At 36.7% G+C, this 23,874-nt stretch overlaps 1 protein-coding gene across 1 annotated transcript in view; it reads right to left on the minus strand.

Annotated features, from left to right (window-relative positions):
• Rps6ka5 (ribosomal protein S6 kinase A5) overlaps positions 1-23,874 on the minus strand; it is a 198,081-nt gene that overhangs the window by 54,718 nt on the left and 119,489 nt on the right. Inside the window, exons 4-7 of the mRNA XM_004635134.2 lie at positions 23,188-23,303; positions 19,057-19,164; positions 5,266-5,349; positions 2,550-2,653 (exon numbers count right to left, since the gene is read on the minus strand). Of these exons, the coding sequence (XP_004635191.1) occupies positions 2,550-2,653; positions 5,266-5,349; positions 19,057-19,164; positions 23,188-23,303 (412 nt within the window). The remainder of the gene's footprint in view (positions 1-2,549; positions 2,654-5,265; positions 5,350-19,056; positions 19,165-23,187; positions 23,304-23,874) is intronic.

The raw sequence follows: 23,874 nt of genomic DNA on the forward strand, positions 1-23,874 counted from the left end.
CAAAGACCCAATCAAACAATAGGAATCTGATATGAATACATACTTCTTAGATGAAGAAATACAAATGGCAAATTAATATATGAAAAAAAATGTTCCACATCACTGGTCATTTGAGAGATGCAAATTATAACAACACTAAAACTTTATCACCCCCCAGAAAGAATGGCTACTATGAAGAAATTAACCAATAACAAATGCTAGAGGGGCTCTGGAGAAAAAAGAAACCTCCATTGTTGGTGGGAGTGTAGACTGGTACAACCATTGTGGAAATCAGTATGGAGACTCCTCAAAACTAGGATTGGAGGTCCCATTCGGTCCAGCTATTCTCTCTCTGGGTATCTTCACAGAAGAATTAAAAACATCGTACCATAGCGATATATGTGCATCATATTTATAGCTGCACAATTTATAATAGCTAAATCTTGGAGACAACCCAGATACCCAACAAATGAGGAATGGATCAAAAAGATATAGTATTTTTATACAATGAAGCACTAATTACCCACAAAGAAAGATAAACTTGAGATTTTTATAGGTAAATGGCAGCAACTCGAGGCCATACTCATTAGTAATGACTCACACATGTAAACATATTGTCTCCCTCATGTGAGAAACTGAAAGAGTAAATAGAAGCCTAAAAGGCACAATAAACATTGTGAAATGGAAAGAAATTGTTTAAAAGGAAAAAGGACCAAGGATGGGTGAAAGGGAAAAGGACAGTAACGAAAAGGGAAAAAATGCAAGTCAGTCATACTATTAGTATCTCTTAGGTCATTAAAAAAGAAAGTTTGTAATAATATCAATTGGAGAAATGTTTAATACTGATATTTTGTACCCTGAACAACTCCTTTAAAAATAACATGTCATGTATGAACTATTGTTATGAAATTTTGCTTTACCTTTTTTTCCTATACAAATGGTTAAAATTTTATCATTCTCATTATAGCTCAAAGCGCAGAAATATTTAAATTTTTTTTTCTGTATTTAGGACAGGGTCTACAGGGTCTCACCACGTAGCTCAGACTTGTAGTGATCCTCCTGTTTTTTATTTATTTATTTATTTTATTTTATTTACTTACCCCATCTCTTTGGGGCTGTTCTTACCTTTCTTGAAGCTTGGGAACTCTGAAGAAAGACAGCTTGGGCAATCACAGGGCTCACCTCATTCACTTTTGGTCTCTCAGAGATCACTCTTCCTTTTTTTGCTTTGGTCTGAGACAGGGCCTTACTATGCAGTTCAGCGGGCCTTGAACTCACTTTATAGCCAGGCTGGCCTCCAACTCACTGTGATTCTCCTGCCTCAGCCTCCAGAGTGTTAGGATTACGAAAAGTGTGAGTCACCATGCCCGGTTTGGGATCTCTGTTCTTTATTGCCAGATGACCAATGTTTTCAAACTTTCATTCCATATATTTTGCCCATTGTTAAAATTTTGGCAGGATGATTAGATGGGCCCTGTTATTCCATCTTTATTAGAAGTATAATCTCAATTTTTAATGTCAAATCTTTTTTTTTCAAATCTGTTCTTGATGTTATAGAATCCAGGTAAAAATGGGACAAGAACATAACTAGTAGTTAGTATAATGCTGCTCATCATTCCATTTATCTCTCCATCCATCTGTCCATCCATCCAATAGCTCCTTTCATTCCACAGGTATTTATAGAATTCTACTGAGTCAGTACTAAAGATGAAAGCCTATTATTATAGGGCAGGTATGCCCCTTGCTCTTGTAGAACTTACAATCTGAGGGTCAGACAGCCAGTAATCAAATGATTATAAACAAAAAATGTGACATTATAAATGTCATATTTGCCTTGAATGAATAACACAACACTGCAATGAGAACCTACAAGAGGGTGATTTTGTGGTATTTGTTTATAGAGCCTACATTTATGAACTGCAAATATCATTACTATTTCTTCATATGAAAGTCACAAAGAAATTGTATTATTATGCAGTGAGTCTGAAGTACTCATTAACTTCTCAATAAATGATGCACCTAGTAATAGGTATGAGACAATATGCTAAGTGCTAAGGAGCACGTAAGAATTACGACACGATCCCTGTGAAAGCTGAAATCTGATTCAGTGCATAAAACACAAAGGAAGAGAAGTTATGAATCTACATCTGTATGAATATAAACAAAAATTTACAAGTTAAACAATATCATGTGGGGCCCAGCCCAATAGCTCAGCGGACTAAAGCACCTACTTAGGCGCAGGGACCAGGCTTGATTCCCAGTGTGCAGAGCTGGCCCCGTCCTGCAGGCACGCTGAGTCAGTGACTGAGAATGGGCACTGGGCGTGTTGGCTTGTACACCTGTAATCCCAGCACTTGGGAGGCTGAAAACAGAAGGATCATTACAAGTCCAATCTGTGTAGTGAGAACCTATAAAACCTGTCATAAAATACATATTAAAAAATCCAAAAACCAAAAAACAGTATCACGTGCATTCCTGTTAAATTTTTTTTTTTTTTCTTTAGCCTAATTGTAGAAATGGGATCAGTTCCATTGAGAAAACAATACATTTTTTTTCAAATGAAGTCTTACCTAGATATCTCAGCTTGGGAATTTTTTTCTCCATCAACAGTGAAAGGAGATGCTCCAGTTAGTAACTCGTACATTAGGACACCTAAACTCCACCAGTCAACTGCCTATAAAAAAACAATAATTTCATTCTGTAGTGTTATCAACTAGAATATATTTTATAAGAAAAACATAAAATAAAGCTAACTTAGAAAACATTTTAACACGTAGATTTTGTACACAGCTTTCTGTGCAAGACACTAATTTAGCACATGATACCCAGGTAGCCTCAGCACCAACAGGGTCTTAATCATGTCCTAAAGTAGTTATAGTTTTCTACCATGGTTAATCAAACATTTTTACCATGAAATATTTTTGTTTGTTTGTTTTTTGAGACAGGATCTTGCTTTGTAGTTCAGGCTGGCCTTGAACTCAGTAAGCAGCCCACGCTGACCTTGAACTTGTGGCAATCCTTCTTGCCTCGGCCTCCTGAGTGCTAGGATCACAGGCATGAGCCACCATGCCTGGCTTAAATTTCTATTAATTTAAGTTGGTGAAAATACTTGGATATAGGATAAGGGGAAAAGTATCAATCAGTATTTTTATTAAAACATTCAGGTCTAAAGACTCTTATGCAATTTCTTAATTAAAAAATTTAAAATCTCACCCAAGGTTATTGTTTTTATGATCTCCAAACTCAAATTTGCTTAGAGACAAAACAAAACAACCCCCCCCCAAAAAAAAACCCTGAAAATATTCACTGATGAATAGAAAATAAAATGTGCTTTAAGGTGAAAACCCAGGGCCAGGATGTAGCTCAGTGGCAGAGTGCCTGCCTGGCAACTGTGAGGTCCTAAGCTTGAATCTCGGTATAAAAAAAAAAAAAACAAAAAAGGAAATCCACTTATTAATGCAGTTGTTTGAACTGAGACTACCGTGAATTATCAGTGGCTTAAATAATTCTGATATATTGAAAAATCAGGCAAAACAGAATTTCAGTAACTGAAATGTAGGCACTCATACCAATGAGAAATACTAACTAGATAGTAAAAATTTAAATTATTAGCTTCCAAAGATTCAGAGTTAATTCAAAGTATGAACCTATGGGGCTGCGGAGATGGTTCAGTAGAATAAGCGCTTCCCTGGCAAGCGCAAGGGTATGAGTTCAAACTCCGGTTCCACAAAAAAAAAAAAAAAGTATGAACCTAGAACTATTTTAAAGAAAATACACAGCACTGAACATATAAACTAAGGTCTGGCAGATTCAAAGCAAGAGAAGGAAAGTTATTTACCAAATGCTTCCTTCATGCCAGACACTGTGATAGGTACTTTGCATTCATCACCTCATTTAATTAACTAAAGCTATCAGGTGTCCCATGTTAAAGAACACCAATTAGCTAGATCCTGTACCCTAGATATGTAGAAACTACTGGCTCAATTAAGTCTCATAAAATAATTGTAAAATTTTAACAGTTATAAATTCCTACTAAATTCTCCAACACACCTTCAAAGGGTACTATGAAACAAACTAAACCCACAAGTCCACTCTACTGCTATTCCTGCTTAGGGGCGCTACTGCAGGGAGCCAGAGTGCTCAGAAGGCAACGCGGCTGGCGTGAAGCCAGGCTCTTCCACTCATAACAGACCTAAAAGGCAGTCGTAGAAGCCTACGGTCATCAGGAAGGAGAACAAAGATTCTCCGCAGCCAGATACCTGAATGGCATATATCATCTTCTAGAAGGGGATGACAGAGAGGAGAAAATGAGGAACCAAAAGAAAAAGCCAGAATTTCTTATTTGGAGAAAGTTATTAATAATGGAAAAATGGTAACATTGAAGAAGTTTTCACTCTCTAATACAATAAGGAAAAATGATCTAGATTGTATAATATAATTACTTAGAAAGCTTTTTCTACAGCCTTCATTTTTCACATACAAAGGGGGGTGGAGAGGTCCCCAAAATAGAGTTTTTTGGAAATTTAAGAAAATAGACTGTTTCAAACACAGGATTTTTTTTCTTCTTCTAAGAGTTGTTAAATGTATTTCTGTTGGAGAGAGAACCAACAAAGCCATCAGTATCTCCATAAAGTTAAAAGCAGCAAGTAGGAACATGAAAATGAGTGATTCCCTTTCCAAAGATCTCTCAACAGCCTACTAGCGAGCAGCTATTAACTGAAGATGGTGCATATGATTATATTTCTGTGTGTTCTTCTACCAGAAATAAAAATGAGAATAAAGCACTGTCCAAAATCGTTCATCAAGACTCAGACAGGAACCATGCACACAGCTTATGCATTTGGTGACACCTCTGTATGGCAGTGATTCAGTTTCTACACTAAAAGAACAAGGTTCCATGCAACTGAAAAAGAATGACTTCTTAAAAACTGAAGTCATAGTTGGTGCTTTGCTTAAACTATGGGCTCTTTTAATGGAAATAAAACATTTCTGAAGAATTAACTATGAGGTTGAAACCTCAACTAGAGTGCTACTCTATAAAACAAAAATTCTCACCAATAAAACCTTAAAAAAAGGAATCTAGAATGTCTTAACTTTTATATTCTTTTTTTTTCTCCAAAGCTCTAGAACTCATAAATGTGTTTAGGCATATAAAATAAAGGAGAAACAAAGGTATGACAACATCAGAAAGACGGCTCTGTTGAAGACTGAACCTAATTATCAACTGGAATTCTTATTATATGTTGTATGGAAATAATACAAGTAAGTACCAAAATTAGAACATACCTTGTCATGTCCTGAATCTCCCCCTCTGACAATATCTGGTGCCATGTATTCAATAGTTCCACAAAAGGAATATGCTCTTTCAGTCTTGAACAAACAAACAAAAAGGGGATTTGATTTCAAGCTAGTATGACAAGTGTCCAAAGGAGAAAGTTAGTAATATAGGTCACTGGCTGAGATACAAAGCAGTGGTAGGAAGCTGCCTGATAGGACAAACTATCACCTACACAGTGGGAGTCCTGGGTAAATGTCTTCTCAGAATGATGTCTCATGCCTGGAGCGCTACCATCATCCATCCACCCATCTATCCATTCATGAGCCCATTTACTCATGTTTCTTCATTTTCTTGTTTGTCTTTTGGCATATACTTATTTCAGTTATTGCTTTCTATAACCAACTTTTTTTTTAGGAAGGCATACATCCCAAGAGGTTAACATGAATTGTCCAATATTTTAGTATCAGTGATTTTATTTCCAATTAGGCAAGATTGAGAAAACATTGGCAAAAATTGAAGGCGGAAGATCAAATGCTGAGGGAGACCAGGAAAATTTTTTTAAAAAGGAAAAATTTTCTCTCTAATGATTTTGCATAGGTTTGGCACTGGTAATGGTATATTTAAGTGATGATGAACAAACCTGTCTTTAAAATAACCAGACTTAGAGATAGTTGTTTCCTTTCACAGAACTTTAAAAATTGAAGAGGGCTAATTTAACATATTAGACATAAAAGTTAATTTTTAAAAGTTAACTGATTTTAAAATGACCAACTGACTCATCCTAATGCAACAAAGAATAAATATCTAAGTGGTTATACACACATGTTGAACAAGAAAAAAAGGATTCCTCTTGAGTAATATACATTCATATGGCTGTATCTGAAACTTTCCAGGGTATCCTGGTACCATTAAAATATTTCACAGGAGTATTTTTATAAAATGAATATTTCTTATAGAAAGCTTTTTAGTTTACATTTTATTCCTCTTCCATCAGCAAGATTTTAAGAAAATACCATTTCTTTTTATTACCATCTTTAACCACAAAGAATACTATTTTATCAATGTCACAGAAGTGGTAGAAATCCCATTTTACTGACTCAATAGCAAACAACACTGCAGAGATGACTGTAATACACTCTAACCACCACAACTTAAAACTATTAATTGAAATATATATACACTTATAAATAAAAAACAAAAGTAGTATGGTTTATGATTCATTTCCTTCCTTGTAACATTCTGTATACTCTGAAAGAGTATTATTGCCCCTAAAAACTAAAAGAAATAATTTGAATATTCACTTTGTACAAGAAATTTTCCTTTTGCTGGCTAGCAGAGTACAGCTATTGGACAGCTGACGTAAGTCATATACCACATGTCACTATTTCTCTGCTTTCTCCCATCATGACTAAATGCTAATGCTGTGGAAACTACTGAAAAGACTAAAGCTAAATAAAATTGATTTGAGTTCAGTTTGTGTACAAAAGGCAATGAGTCATTTTTATTATTTATTTATTTATTTATTTATTTATTTTTTTGCAGATCGAGGGATTGAACTCAGGCCCTTGCGCTTGCCAGGGAAGCGCTTATTCCACTGAGCCATCTCCCCAGCCCCTAATGAGTCATTTTTAAACACTGTATTGGATGTGATCAGGAAGAAAAAAATGTGCATCAGGAAGCATTCATCCATTCACTGAATTATTAAAAAAGAAATACTTCAAAAATAAATTTTCAAAACCTCTAAACTTCTTAAAATTAAGTGTTTTTAATAAACACATTACTGGACTGGGGAGATAGATCAGCAGTCGAAGCATCTGCCTGGCAAGTACAAGGACTCAGGTTCGATCCCCGGGTGCTACATGCCGTGCTGGCCCTTGAACCTCAGGAGCAGTGAACCAGCCACTGAAACCAGGCGTGGTAGTGCACCCCTGTAATCCCAGCACTGCGGAGGCTGAGACAGCAGGATCACTATGGGTCGGAGCTGCGTAGCAAGACCCTCTACCAAACAAAGAAATAAAGATTTTTTAAAATTAAAACAATAAATACATTATCACACAATAGCTATATTTTAGACATTAAGCAAAAATCATTGGATAGTGAAAATATAAAATTTACTTATCATTTGATGTCATCTTCTAAGATACCTTTAAGAAATTGTTTAAATATCCTATCTTGAATCAAGTCTTGGCTATAATACAAAAAAAAACCTCTTTAAACTATGAATAAAAAAATGATGAGTTCTAAGGTATTACTTTTCCAGATTTTTATTTTCAAAACTAATGCAAATATAAATTTTATTTAGGCTGCTTCAAGTCACATATTTTGAGATTATGCCAATTTCCTTCTCAGTATGAGACAATTAAAATTTCAAGTTAAAAGTCATGTTCGTGAATAAGTTTGGTTTTAAAGTACATGAAATATATGTACTATTTATTCTACCTAATTCATGATCCACCTAAATCATATTCTACCTAATTCATGATACAATGTTAAAATAACAATAGAAAATATTATCAGTAAGAACTTGTTGAATACAGCTAAAAGCTGTTTTTAGAAATTTATAGTTTTATTTTAAAAATATTAAACATCTAATGATGATCTAGGTGTCAAATTCCAAAGTTTAGAAAGTTATGAAAGAAGGTAAAAGGAATAAAGGAACTGGTCAAAGAAATGGAAAATTCATTCAAACACAGTTACAAAAGATTATTAAAATTGATAAAACTATTTACAAGGGAAGTCACAAATTGATGGTGACAGTTTAAAAGAAAACATTACTAGAGTTACCATAGAGATTTTATAAAATAAAAAAGTTCTATGATCAAAGTGATGTCAAAAACTTAGGAAAACTACATTCTATAAAAATACAGTATCCAAAATTGACTCGGAGAGAAACGTATACACACAGGAACAAGCATGCACACATATTATGCACATCTGGAAAAGGAAAATGCAAGAAGAAAAGAAAGGAAAAAAGAGGAATGGGAACGTCAGCCATAATGGCTAGTGAAGTACTATGTCCACCTCAGCCTCACAGGAACAGCATCTCTGTACTACATAAACTACGTAACTATGTATTTCAAATGCACTTTATGGTGCTATTAAACCTTGTCACCAGAATCTGACAAACACAATATTAAAAAATTATACATCAACTTAGATAATTAAAATATTAGCAAATGAAAACCAGCAATGTATAAAAAAATACGTTCTAAAACTTCGAAGATGGCCTAACATGCAAAAATAAAAAAGCTTACTAAGAACTAAGAATATAATTTATCAAAAATGATGAGTGAATAGTGTACATGCCTAAAACATACGTACTTTAATGTTAAAAAACTATACCTATGCATATACAGCTTAGTAAACAAAGCAATAAAATCTCATATTCTTCAGAAAAAAAGGTATGAGAATTGAACAGAAAGCCATCACTACTTAGAAATGGTGGCTCTGATTTTTCTTTCTTTTTTTTTTTTTTAAATTTTATTTATTAGAGAGAGAGAGAGAGAGAGAGAGAGAGAGAGAGAGAGAGAGGTGTGTGTGGCCAGCTCAGCCCACCAGGGGGCGGGGCTGGCTGGCATGTGGTACTGGGGGATCGAACCGCGGTCCCTGATGCTTTGCTAAGCTTGTTCTAAGTAGGTGCTTTAGACCACTGAGCCATCTCTCCAGCCCTGATTTTTCTTTTAATAAAGTTATTTACATAAAAAATCCAAGTGACTGTAAATTAATATAAGAATTATGTAATTCCTGACAGATATAAGATCAATAATGTTCTCATGTTTAGATAACAAGACACAAATATCTAATTAAAGATAATAATCATAACTGGAACAAAAATTATAATAAAGCTAATTAATTAATTAGTTAATTTTGGGGTAGCAGGAATCAAACTCACAACCCTGTGCTTGGCAGGCAGGTGCTGTGCCACTGAGCTATGTCCCCAGCCCTAATAGAGTAAATTTAATAACACATATATAAAAATTACAAGAAAAATATCATAAAATATTTTTGGAGGACATAAAGGGAAACTAAAGATATGAATATTCATTTATGAAAATTTATTAAAAATTCAATATCTAAAGACTATGGGTTTCCCCACATTAATTTATAAGTCTGATTCCACAATTCATGTGCAGATACAAAAAGCAAGACAAGAAAACAGTCAAAATAAAGGAGGAAAGTGAAGAAAAAGGAGAAGGCAGTAGGAGAAGGCTAAAGGGGGACAGGATATCACCTTTCCTGATTCAAGTCTTACTGTAAAGCTAGAAGCTTTAAGATAATTTTGGGTTTGATACAGGGAGAGGAAAAAAAAAAGACAAATGGAATTCAATGTATGGCCTAGAAACAGACTCATAAGCATGCATGGCTTGGCTACATGAGAGAAGTTGTATTTCCAATCAGAGACAGGATTCATTTAAGTGAGCAATTAAAAGGGAATTGGGTTACTGATACAGAAGAGCAAGATTCCCACCTGACTTTATGCACTAAGCATAGACTGACAAGTATGGAACTAAAAAACATGGGAGAAAGCTTCATGACATTGGATGTAGCAGTGATTTCTTGGATATGACACCAAATGCACAACAACAAAAGCCAAAACAAAAAGTAAGTGGTGCTACATTAAACTCAAAGACTTCTAGGAATTAGAAAAAAAAAGAAAAATGAACCTACAGAATGAGAGAAAATATTTATGAATCATATATTTTAAAAGGGGTTAAAGAACTTTTAAAAAATAACAAAAAGCCCCTGATTAAAACCATATTACAATGAGATACCAACTTACACCCATTAGGACAGCCACAGTGAGAAGACAACAAAAAAGCACAAGTGTTGGCTGGGTATGGAATGCCTGGAATCCTGTGCATTGTTGGTGGGAGATCAAATGGCGCAGCTGCTATGGAAAATAGCACGAATATTCCTCAAAAACTTAAAAATAGATTTACCACCTCACTTCTGGGATACAGCAATCTCACTTCTAGGTGTATTCTCAAAGCAGGACCTCAAAAAGGTATCTGTAGGACCAATACTTATCACAGCATTATTTCCAGTAGCCAAGAGGTGGAAGCAACCCAAATGTCTGTCAATGGATGAGCAAACAAAATGTGGCATGTGTATCTGTATATCTATATATGATGCACAGGTAAATATCTTGATATGTATCACATATATATCATGATATATTATCTATGCTTAAAAAGGGAAATCCTTTCACATGCTACAACATTAACTTCAAAGATACTATGTTAAGTGAAATAAGCTAGTTGCAAAAAGGTATATGCTCTGTGAGTGCACTTACAGGAAGTATCTAAAATAGTGAAACTCATACACAGAAAGTAGAACGGTGGTTGTTGGGGCTGGGGGTGGGGAGACGAACTGTATTCCATGGGCATTAAGTTTCAGTTTTGCAAGATGAATATGTCCTAGACAGTTGTTGTACAGCAATATGAGTATCATTAATACTACTGAATTGTGTACTTAAAAACGGTTATGGTGGCAATTTTATCACAATTAAAATTCAAAAAAACTCAATAAATATAAACCTTAACAAAACCTAATGATATTAAAATGTAAATCTGATAATGGAAAAAAAAAAGACTGTGGAATAAAGTAAAAGATTTGGAACAGGTGAAAGATTTGAAAAAGAAATTCAGAAAATATACAACTACAAAGGGTGAGTGTCTAGAATATTTAAAGTATGGTAACAAATTAATAACATGAGAAAAAAACCACTATGACAGAGAAAACATAAATAAATTTACTTCACTAAGAGAATACACTCATAAAAGAATATTATTCAGCAGCATAAATAAAATAATACAACTTGAGCGAGTTCCAAAAATACACATAAAACCCCACAACTTCCACTAACATACCCTTCATGTATACTTTAAAAATACAGGGTAGCAATGTATCGCTTGTGGTATATATACAAGAAGCAGGGTGCTAAAACAAGATTAAATTCAACCTACCACTCACCCCCCACACCTCTGCAACTAGAGTGGCTAAAGAAAACCATACAATTAGGTTCATCAACTGTACCTTTTTTTAAAATTAGGAATTGGCCACACACAGGGTGCGCTGAGAGGGCGATTGAGACTGGGCATGGTGGCACATGCCTGTAACCCAGCACTTGGGAGGCGGAAAACAGTAGAATCACTACAAGTCCAATCTACGTAGTGAGACCCTATAGACCCTGTCCTAAATACAGAAAAAAGAAAGAAAGAAACTAGGAATTGAACCCAGGACTTCGCATTTGCCAGGCAGCTGCCGTGCCACTGAACTATACCCCTTCATCACCTTTCCTTTAAATCATGATTTAAGGGCCGGCCAAATAGCTCAGCTGATTAAAGCACTTGCAAGCAGGCACTGGGGATGGGGGTTCAATCCCTGGGCCTGCCATGTTGGCCTTACCCCTGGGGCGCGCTGAGCCGGTCATTGAGATGGGGTGTGGTGGTGTGCACCTGTAATCCCAGCACTTGGGAGGCTGTAAACAGGAGAATCACTATGGGTCCAATCCAGTAGTGAGACCCTAAACACCCTGTAGACCCTTCCCAAAATTAGAAAAGTAAATAAATAAATAAATAAATAAATCATGATTTAAGGCCTGGCTGAGCAGCAAAACCAACTTCCCCAATTTATACATTTTTCTTTCTCTCTTCCAGGGTCTCCACTCCCTTTCTCACTCAGGGGAAACAGAAGCAATCAGAATAGACCTTCTATGCCTAAGCTCCCTCCATCACTAACCTCTATTCGCCTCTGTGCAGTCCCCTAACCTTCTCCTGTTTCTCCTGAATTCACCAAAGGATCATACCCTCACTGTACAACTCATTTACCCCCCTCAAGGGTGGTGTTCCCACGCCTGTGCCCTTCCTCTCCTGTAGCAATCCGTTCCCACTTCCTTTTCAGGACTGTTTTAACAAGCACATGACACCTGCCATTTCTCACTTACTAAATCAACAAACCTTGAGCCCACTGCTTCTGTTTAACTCCACTTTTTTTTTTTTTTTTTTTTTTTTACAGAAATAGTTACCTATGGATGCATTGGTAGGAAGTCTCTTCCTGTTCTCTCTTCCCTAGATATAAATTGAGCCAATGCTGTTTTTATTTTATTTACAGTGTTTGACAGTTAACCACTTCATGCTTGAAACACTTGTCTTGCTTAGCTTTTTTTTTTTTTTGTACCAGCAATCGAACCCAGGACCTTGTGCTTGCCAGACAGGTGCAGTGCTGCTGAGCTGTATCTCTGGCCCCCATTTGGCATTAAGCCAATACATTTGCCTGTTTTCTTTTCTCTCTGTTTGTCTGTCTGTCTCTTTTTTGTGGCAGGCTCACCCCACCCCAGGGGTGGGGCTGGTGCAGCATTTGGTGCTGAGGATTGAACCACAGTCCCTGTGCTTGTCTAGGCTTGCCTAAGCAGACACTCTAGACTGCTGAGCTATCTCGCCAGCCCTCCCTGTTTTCCTCCAAGCACTTTCTCCTCAGTTTCCTTTGCTGGCTCCTCATCCTCTCCTTATTCACTTACACTTAATGTTGCTACAGCTCAGAGTTTGGATTTGCCCCTTTTTTTAATTTTCTATCTATGCTTACTGTTAAGACTTCTCATCCATTTTTTAAAAATTTTAAATAGTATTTACACACAGTACCAGCGAGTTCCAGAGTTGCATATCTAGACCAAACTTCTCTCTCAAGGGTCAGAGTCATGTATCTATATAACAACTGTGCTTGTTTGACTAACAGATAGCTCCAACTCAATTTTTCCTGCTCAATTATCTTAACCTGCCCCTGACCTGTACCCCCTAACAGATAAGGGCAACTGTACCTTCTTAGCCCTTCTGATAAAAAACAAAACAAAATCCTTAGAGACACCACAGATTCCTCTAGTTCTCTCACACCCCATATCTAATTTATTAGAAAATTCTACTAGCTACAATGCGAGCACCTACCTAAAATCCAACCACTTGTCACAACCTCCTCTCCTGTGGGTTAAGCCAGATCCAAAGCTACAACAGCTTCCTAAGTGGATGCCACATCTGCAGACCGTCCTACTGTATGGCTGCCACACCTAGCAATTGGGATCGTCCTCCCCCAGTGAATCCTACCATGCCACCCTGCTAGCAGAACTTGCCCGTGGCACCTCATTTTGCACAGAGAAGTCCCAGTCCTTTCAATGGTCTTCAGCGTACTGTGCAGCCCACACAGTCCTTCCATCTGATCACCTCCATGCCCTTATTTCCTCTCACTGTAGCCCTCACTCATTTCTTACACCCATACTGGCCTCCTTAATATCAATCTAAACTGCAGAGCAAAACCCTGTCTCAAAAAAGACAAAACAAAACAAAGCACCTACAGAAGACATATCCTGGTCTGCACAGACTAGAAGTCTTTTCTTAGTCAAGAATATCAATGGATTTATCAAATTTTGTGGTCCAGAACAACATATATCAGTAAAATCCACAAGTTGTATGAAGTATTATTTTTAAAAGTTTATAGTTTCTAGAATAAACTGCATAGGGCCAGCCAGATAGCTCAGCAGACTAAAGAGCCTGCGTAGGCAGATGCAGGGACCAGGGTTCAATCCCTGGTGTCCTGTGCTGGCCCTGGCCCTGAGGCTGAGAGAGCGATTGAGAGTGGCCATGGTGGTGAGCGCCTGTAACCCCAGTGCTTGGGAGGCTGAAAACAGGAGGATTACTATGCGTCCAATCTGTATAGTGAGACCCTGTGCTAAATACATAAAATAAAATAAAATAAACTTCATAATCCAGGTTAGCAAACTATTACCTACAAATAAATACAAGAATATCTGACAAATACCTCTAGAATACAGGCTCAAGAGGGAAGGAATTAATTTTCATCACTATACTTCTAAAGCAGTGGTGGTGAGCCTATGGCACGCACCTCACACCGAATGTTTGCTGTCATTGAAAGCTCTAAAGGGTTTGCAATCCCTGCTCTAGAGTCAAGTATAATCCTGGGCACACAGAAGGTGCACATTTAGGATGTATCTTCTGAATTATCAAATTAATGAATATAGACAATTATTACATCATGAGCAGAAACAGCAAACATACATAAAAAGTAAATTCCAAAGATAAAATAAAAGTACATTTCCCAGACCAAATGAAAACAGAATCTACACTGAAATCGATATGCTGGAAAAGAAGCAAACTTGAGCAGGAGGTTAGTTCACTGCTGGGAGTGAGGAGTTTGAGGGTCACATGAGGAATTGGTGGATGTACTTTAGGCCTATCTGGAGCTTCACCCCAGAAGAGAGATCAGGACTGGCCATATATATACTTGCACAATAGTAGCATGTATGCACAAGACTACTGAGGACTCAAGTCGGAGGAAGCTTTGGCAGAGGAGGAAGAGCCGGCCAAAGAGTGAGAGGGAAATCAGGGCCTTGTCGAGTCATGGAGCCAAGCTGAGAAGCAATCTACTTCAACACTAGTAGGCAGTCAAGCAAGAATAGGAATAAAAAGAACTAAAATTGAGGTCAACCGTCATGTTAGGCAGAGCAGTCAATTGGTAAAGGGGTGTGAGCCAAATGGGAGGAGATTAAGGAGGGTGTGACTTACGTGTTAGCAGAGACAGAGCGCAGATAGCGATGAAGGAGAACAACAGGACAACAGAAGGGAATATGAGATTCTGAGATGCTTTTCTTCTGTCAGTCTACCTCTCCAGTTATAAAATTTTAAGATAGGGAAAATTAGTTCTGAGTGTCACTTCACTTTCCTTGCTGTTCTCCATCTGGTCTCCTCTTCCTCAGCTGTGACCTTTGTCCCTGAACAAAGAGCCAGCTTAATTGATCTTTTGTCTTCTCTGAGAGTGAGGAAGCACAGTTTCCAAAGGGCATAAAGAGGGGCAGCGATGGCATCTGCTACCTCTTTCTCATTTAGACTTCCAACCAATCCTCTGGCCCTGTACTTGTACTTTGAGGACTATCTGGTGCCTAGTTCCTGAACCTTTTTGGGGAGTGCACCCTTTTTGGGGAGTCAGAAGTTGAAAGCAATGGCTTTTAGCTCTCTCACCTTACTGGTTTAGGATTCAGCTGTTTCAGGGATGTCAAATAGCTCACCACAATGCTCTGCTGCCTACCACATTTCTGGAGTTTAGTGAGCAAATATGTAAATCTGCTACATTTACTGAACTTGCCACTAAAATTTTTACAAAGGAGTAAAATTTTAAAAACCAATCTTAGAAGTATATTCTTTAAAATTCATCTACTGTCTTTTATAACTATAATTTTCTGTCAAAGATAATCAATTTATTGTTATAACCCCAGCTTCCATGATGGTGGAGATCATTTCTATTTTATGTATATTGTATTGTCTAATAGAATACAGATCGCTTCTCGGCCTTTTGGCTAAGATCATGCGTAGAATACAGGAAGGTGATTAATAAGTATTTACTGAATAAATATAAACGATAAAAATTAGAATCTTTAATTTTATAATTTTACTATTAATCTCATCCATTTAGAATTGCTTTAGCAATATTCCCAAAGGCAACCAGAAGTACATTACACAGGTTAACTGTCCCTTATCTGTAATTCTCAGGACCAGAAGTGTTTGAGATTTCACTTTTATCAGATTTTGAAATGTTCCAACATAATGCAGTATCTTGAGGGTGGGCCTCAGTACAAACAGGAAATCCACTTATGTTTTACACACACTTTCTGTACATGGCCTGAATACAACCTAGTACAGTGCTTTAAATAACTGTGCACGTGACACCTAAATTTGCGTACAATGAACCACCAGAAAGCAAAGCTGTCACTCTCCGAGCCATCCACACCGACAATCTGGCTGTCTGGCATCACATAATTCCTGCTAACAATCTATACCCAACTAATACACAATCATTTTCTTCTATTTGCTCACATATGTTTAACATTACAAGATAGGAGTCGGCATCACTGCTGAGAAGGCCTGTGTTCATGGTAGCTAAGCAGCACCTGGGTCAGCTGCCAAACCCCAGCCACAACAAACAACGCCATCTGCAATGCAGCATCTTGATGTAAAGGTTACTGAACACTGCATTTCATTTCTCCGTCAGAAAATACATCAGAAGCGGTGGAGGGGCCCGGGAACGGTCTGCTAGGGACAAAGTGGTCCTCCAGAACTACATGCCTCCATCACAATGGTCCTTGTCTTAGACGTCTCTCATTTTATAAGCTGACATGATTTCTTGTTCTATTGTGAATAGCCACCGTTCAAGTCCACCAATAAGCCTGTTTTCACCATACTCTCTATAGGCACTCCTTCAGCTTAAGAATGACATCGCCCCCATCATGATCACAGTCACCTCAATCAGAACTTTTCTACTATTTCACCATTGGTCAATGAACAAGTAGATCATCATTATCAATGTTAAAAAACTTCCTTGGTATCTAATTCTTCCTGTTTACAATCAAGCTATAAAGATACATTTTTGCTTATGTAAGGATGTCAGACATAATTTTTTCTTATTCGACATACAGAATGCTCAAAGTCATCATTTTGTTCATCATCACCGAACAGAGCCACAGGTCAGGGATTGTGCTGGGAGGTGCACACGTACATCTTTAGTGCTAAGCACTGACAACAGCATTTGTCATGCTGAACTCCTGTTGTAATCCTTCCCCAACTACACCTCTGTTCACTGCTGTTAGAAGTGTTTTTATATTTATCTTCTGTGATCTAATGATTCTCCAGTTACATGGCTGAATTAATGGTCACATCTGAGGAAAGTATGTGTATGAATATTATTCTTGATGAGACCTTCGGTTGGAGCACAAGCACAACAGCTACTGACGAAAAACAAATCTTTGCGGTCTTCTTCCAGTCCAGTTTCCATGCAAAGCATGAGCTGCTGCTTTAAAATATGAAACTAAAGTGGAAAGAGGTCCCTGGTGATTGTGTCTTTTTCTTAGCATAGTAACAGACCGATGAATACATTCCTTTAAAACACTGGGAACACATGCTTTTGCCTATCACACCAGTAGCACAGCCCAGGATAATTCTTTTGTCTTCCTCAGCCTTAATTCCTGGATGGGCTATCTCATCAGCTGAAGCCAGCATCTTTCTAGGCAATGATGCCCAATCAGTGACATTTCACCAGTGTCACAGGCTTGTTTTGGCGTCATATTTTCCTCAAGGATGACCTTTGTAAACTCACCAAAGTATTTCTTCCTTGTTTCATTTTAATAGAAGACTTATCACCATAGATCTTTAAAAATGTGATGTGCCTTTTCTTAAATTTCTGCAACTAGCTTGTTGAATATTCAGTTACCTTACAGTTTTAGTTCATCACAATAGATCTTTGCTTCAGGATTAGCATCCCATTAAACGGCATGTGCTCACCGTGATGCTGATGGCTCTACTCTTTTGATACACAATTGAGATCTTCACTTCTGGTTTATGCAGCTTCTTTCTATCTTTCATTAACTTCTGCTCACCACTTTCAGCACAGAATTTCAACAGTTTACCTTCTGTGTCTTCACGTCATCTATGATGGTCATTCCAAAGTCATTTTCTTCTGTAAGACATTTCACACTCACACTGCTGTTCAGTTTTTCCAACAAGTTGACTTTTTGTGCTAGAGATAATCCTAATTGCTTTTTATTTTTCTTATCATTCTTACCTATAACAGCATCTGTAACTCCTTTTAACATTTTCAAAAGTATCTTTACAATACAGAGCAGAGAACAAACAAAATACATAGTGCATAATGCTTACAGGCCTTGGCTCCATGTGGATCATTCTGGAGGACCTGCCCTGGGAACCCAGGCCCTGCATACATGTCATTTTATTAACTTCTGTGAGTGGTGGGCTTCTTACGGGAATCTGAGTGTGTTTGAAAAATATATATCCCAGTGAAGGAGGGTAAGAAGACATATTGCCTTGGGGATATTTTGTGTTACATGAGTATGTTTTACTATGGTCTATGAAATTTTCATTTGGGGCATTATATCAATGCTCAAAATATTTTGGGTTGGATTTTCAAGATTAGGGCTGCTCAATCTGAACCTATTCTGGAACTCAAGAACGATGTGTTTTATACAACAAAAGCCTTCATCACAAAAATTTTACTATGATTTTGTGTTTACATCAGAAATTTTCTAGATGAAAATCAAAATTGATATTTGAATTCACTGATTTTAGTTATAAAAATATCACTTATTATGATTGTGACATGAATATTTAATTATAGCTAACAAATACACATTTAAATGTAATTAAATACATTTGTAATATTAACAAACTATAATTAATACTAAAAATATGAAGGCTTTTATATCTAAAATTTTCACATTAGCTACTTATAGCCATTTGCTTTAAGTATGAAACTCAGGAGGATAATTCAAGAATTAGTAGATTCTTGTCATTCTTATGAAGTGAATTCAAAGGGCCATCATAGTGTGTCCCTTAGAACTGCAATGCAAATGATATGTGCTTTATTTTGTGACTTTCTTGGCCCCATCTAAGCAATAACACTGCCAAAAGGCTTAACACATATTTAATGTTTAGTTATATATTATATATTTTATGGAATTATTTAAGAACATAGTTGTTTTATTTCTAAACTGGAGAACTGTGATGTATTCATGCAAGATTCACTTCAATTTTTAACAGGATAGTTCCATGGTAGTATTAAACTACAAATCTTTACATTTACTCATGTCAAAACTTTTCTTTGAACAAATTTGCACAGAAGTCCATAATCCATATGGCAGTGCCCTGTGAAATGTTTATTCTATGGCTAATTTTTATCCTTGTTCACATTCTGCCATTACTAATTTCAAATTAAAATATAATACTCACTTCATCAGCCACAAACTCTTTACTCAGACCAAAATCTGTCAGCACCACATGGCCGTTAGAATCAAGTAGAATATTCTCAAGCTTAATGTCCCGGTATATAATGCCCAACTGTGAAAACAAACAAATATGCATTTTAAAACAGTTTCCAAAAATAAATTTGGACAGGCTTTCTTATCTACTTCTTGTAAAGGCATTTTCCTTCCTTAGGATTCTATGGCTCTTAGCAACACTTAGGGCAAATTCAAATCTCTCCATGGGGGTGGGGGTGTTATTTACTGGGTTCCCCGGACCTCTACAATCTTTTTTTAAACCCTACTGAGTGATCTCCACAGCCCCTCATGCCTTCATTTTCTTTGTAACAAAGGTCTATCCTGATTGGACCAGCTGTTCAGGGCCTCTCCTCTGGCTAATGCTTTTCCTACTTCTCTAGGGTGAATGGGAAATCAGCTCACTCCAAAATGATCTTTAGGTACATTCTTAGGCAATTCCGGTCCATTACTTACTAAAAGCTCAGAAAACTTTGCTAACTAACCAGGTCCTATGCTGGTCCTTTCCTTGTTTTTCATCCTATAATAACTATGTTTACATTGCACTTGCCTATAAGTGACTAATGTTTTCTAGGTATTTCCTCTTTGTCTTGATATATGCATATGCTAATTCTGTTTCTCATTTTTTAAACATTTATCCAGTGTCTAGCACAATGCCATGTGCCAAACAGGCAACTAATAAAGGTTACTTGAATAGCAGGCTCTTAAACATAAATATTAAAGATAACAGATTAATTTCAGTTTACCTGTAGTTCTAAATAACTGAAGCAAATCAAATAACATGGATACAGTCATGTGATGCTTAATGACAGGGATATATAGTGAGTATATGTTTTCAGGTTTTCCTGTGATCACATAAACAAAGTGTGCTTCCACAAACCTAGATGGGATAGCCTGCAATATATCTAGGCTATATGGTGTGTGCATGTACCACATATATGGTATATATAATATATAAAAGCATATCATATATATACTATAGCCTGTTGTTCTAAGGCTATGATGAACAAAACAAGATAAGTCAAGCACAAAAGAAAAAGATTATATAGTAAACACAGACGCATGAAGTGGCTGCTGCTGCTAACATGGCATTCTACTTTACAGTAAACCCACTTCTTAAAAATAAGTATAAGACTATGCTCTAAAATAATAGTCAAAAGTATAATATAATAAATACATAAATCAGAAAGGCAATTACTAGTGAGTATTAGTGTACTGTCATAACTGTATATGCTAGACTTTTATATGACTGGCACTGCAGCAGGTATATTTATACCAGCATCACAATAAACATGCAAGTAACATACTGTATTATGACAGCTTGACATCCCCAAGTGATACGAAATTTTTAGCTCTATTAAAATCTTATGCCAGCACCGCTGCATATGTGGTCTGTTGAGTGTTAGGTGGCACATGGCTGTGCATCTCTCTGCTTTGTGTTGTATATAAGTTTTATAGGAAAACACTTCAACTATTACTTCAATTATATAAGTAAATCTATTTAAATTCTTTATGATGGGCTTGATCTACATGAGTTTTCTATGTCATGTTTACAGTTATTTTAGCCTTTTTTTTTTTTTTTTTTTGCTTTTTTCTAATGTATTTAGTACAGGGTCTATAGGGTCTCATTTCACAGATTAGACTTTTAGTGACCCTTCTGTTTTCAGCCTCCCAAGCACTGGGATTACAGGTGCACACCACCACGCCCAGTATCAATTGCCATCTCAGTGCATCCTGGGGGCAGCGCTGGCACGGCATGCTGCGGATCGAACCCCGGTCCCTGCATCTGCCTAAGCAGGTGCTTTAATCTGCTCAGCTATCTGGCCAGCCCTGCAGATTATTAATTATGTCTCTGAGTTGAAATAAAAAATTATTTAAAGAAAAATACTAGCCGATTTTCCTCTGTGATTTCAGTGTTTCACAAGAATGATATAGGAGGGAAACATCTTGAGTGTATGCTGAGCAGACATTTGATTTAAAGTGTTATACACATCTAACAATCAGTAGTTCTTTTACTTCTTAATGACCTCTTTAGAAAAGATTTTTAGGAACAAATAATTTATTATTTGTAATAATGCTTTATCTCACTACTTCTAAGTAAACTTCCATTTTTTGTCTCTTCCTGTGAAATCCAGTGTTAGTACCTATGCTAAGATTAATATTGCTGGTTTGTATTATATATCTTTTTGAGGGTTACTGAGAAAGTTAGCTGAGATCTATTTGATTTGATTGCTATATCACTTTTAATTCATGCCAATACCACTTCTATCTGGTATTTATTAGATTCTCTACTTGCATGCTTACTACTGTTTAATAATAATAAATATTCATGATTATCATTTAATGAGTACAATGAACAAAATTAAACACTTCACATAAATTAAAAGTAGATTTTCTAGTTTACTTCCTGGGGCTTTGTATTTTTGTTCTTATTCTGGGATTTATGGTGAACTCTACCATTATTTTATTTTATTTTTTATTTTTTACCATCACTTTAATATTATAAACCATTACATGTAGTCATAAATTTCAAAGGTCCATGCCCAGCTCCAATTTGTTTCTTATATAAAAGCATCTGAACTACTTTATATCCTGCAAAAATACTCATAGGTGCAAGCATAAAACTCGTCCCCCTACTGAAAATTCTGTCGAAAGAAGTCACATGTGTCCCATGACTTCAGGGTCACTGGTATTTTGTGGCTCCTGTGCTTCCTTTGCCCCCAGGGACCTGTGGTGACACCCCAGCTGCCTGTTCTCCTGGCCCCCTGCTCCCACACATTCTCATTCTCTCTTCTTCAGATTCCTGTCCTGGATCCTCTCTCCATCGGAGCAGTGTAGTTTCCGAGTTAGACCTCCTCCCTTTTTCTTTATCCTGCCTTCTTTTCTGATATCTTCCCAGAATCTTTTCTTACAGCCTTTTCTATCTATGGTTCCTGTCTGGGTGTTAGGCCCTCCCTGTCCTTTCCAACTTCTTTCCCCCTCTTCTTACTTTTCCCCTCCAATTCCTTTTGCTTTTTTTCTGTGCTCTATAATCCACACTTTCAACTCTGTTTATCCTAAGCCAGAGTAGAACACAACACAACAAAAAGAATAGCTACATAATGTACCAGTATTGCCGTAACATTGAGCCTCAGGCCACATGGTTTCACATCTTTGGTACAAATTACCTTAGTACTTTCTGTCTCAAAGGAAAGCAAACAAGCTCAGGCTACATAATAATTATTTGGTTCTACAATAATGCTTCATTAAATTTTTAAATTAAGTCATAATTTCATTGATCAAAATTAAGAGCACCTACAACAATATTTTAAAACCTAAAGCTGATTTGCATGGAGTTCAAATGGGCCATGAATATGAATTCCATTTAAAGGAACTGCTCCACTGCTTGATGGAGGCAATGGAGAAGGAAGGCTGAGTAGGAACAAGAGTTTTAAGGACAACATAAATGGCATAGAAAGCCAGTGTAAGAGGGTAAAAAGTAGCTCTTATTCTTTAATATAATCAGGAAACACACCCTGATTAAATACAGGAGCAGATTGCAAAGAAGTAAGGCATACTTAAGTAAATATATACTATGACTTGTGGCTTCATTTTATAGGTTACTTCAGGAATTAAAAGCTTTTATTTTAATGGCACCTTATACTAAATGAAACACTATGCCTTTCATGACAAAAGCCAAAAAGCTAATCAGGTTCTACCATTTTTTTTTTTCTTTTTTCCTTTTTTTGTGGTACTGGGATTGCACTCCAGAACCTTGTGCTAGCCAGACAGGTGCTTATGCCTCTGAGCTATCTCCCTGGCCTGGTTCTCCCATTTTTTTCCCCCCGGTACCGGGGATTGAACTCAGGGCCTTGTGCTTGCCAGGCAAGCGCTTATTCTCGGCCCCTCTACCATTTTGAGCTGTATCACAGCAACTACAATAGAAAAAGAAATCATTCAGTTTTAACTGAGAAAACTTCTAAGCACTCTAGGAGTGTGCTGTCACGACCAAGACAATGACACGTGAAAACCTTACTCTTTCAGCTCCATCAGTACTTCAGTCAAGACTGCCTAAAGGGGAAACTCCAGGGATGAAGCATCTTACCTTGTGCAGATGTTCAAGGGCAAGCACAATCTCTCCAACATAGATCTGCACCTCGCGCTCTGTGAAACGCTCTCTTTGAGAAAGATGAGTAAAAAGTTCTCCACCATTTATATAATCTAAAAATGAAATATATTTTTCTTTCTTTGACTTGTATTCATAAACAAAAGGAAGAACTTCCTTTTAATCACTTCACATTAATCATAGGTGTTAATTTTAATAAATGTTTTGTATAACTCAGAATACAGAATACAGTTTCATTTAGAATATACTATGATATTTGTGTAATAATAATGTCATAAGATAATGGTTACCGTAAACCAAACAAATCAATTTTCAAGAGCATTGCCATTAAAACTATTACAAAAATGCACATATACCTAAATACATTTTCCCAAACACAGTATATATTGGAAACCTCTGCCACCACCGCACAATGAAAACATAACTTATTATGGAACACAAAACATCAGCCCCGACAACAACCAAAACAAAAATCAAATAAAACACAAACAAAATCCCAGCCTGTCATTTGTGATAGTTGCCAGTCAAGATGTATAAGTAGATTTCCTGTTTTCCATAACAGTCTATGTGTACTTCCAAACATGTATTAGGTACCAGGTAGCTTTCTTTTGCTCCATACAGTGCCAAAGTAAAAACAGTACAATGTGGCCAAGTCAAAACATCCAA

This window comes from Octodon degus, unplaced genomic scaffold, assembly GCF_000260255.1.
Source record: "Octodon degus isolate 3935 unplaced genomic scaffold, OctDeg1.0 scaffold00070, whole genome shotgun sequence".
NCBI lineage: Eukaryota > Metazoa > Chordata > Mammalia > Rodentia > Octodontidae > Octodon > Octodon degus.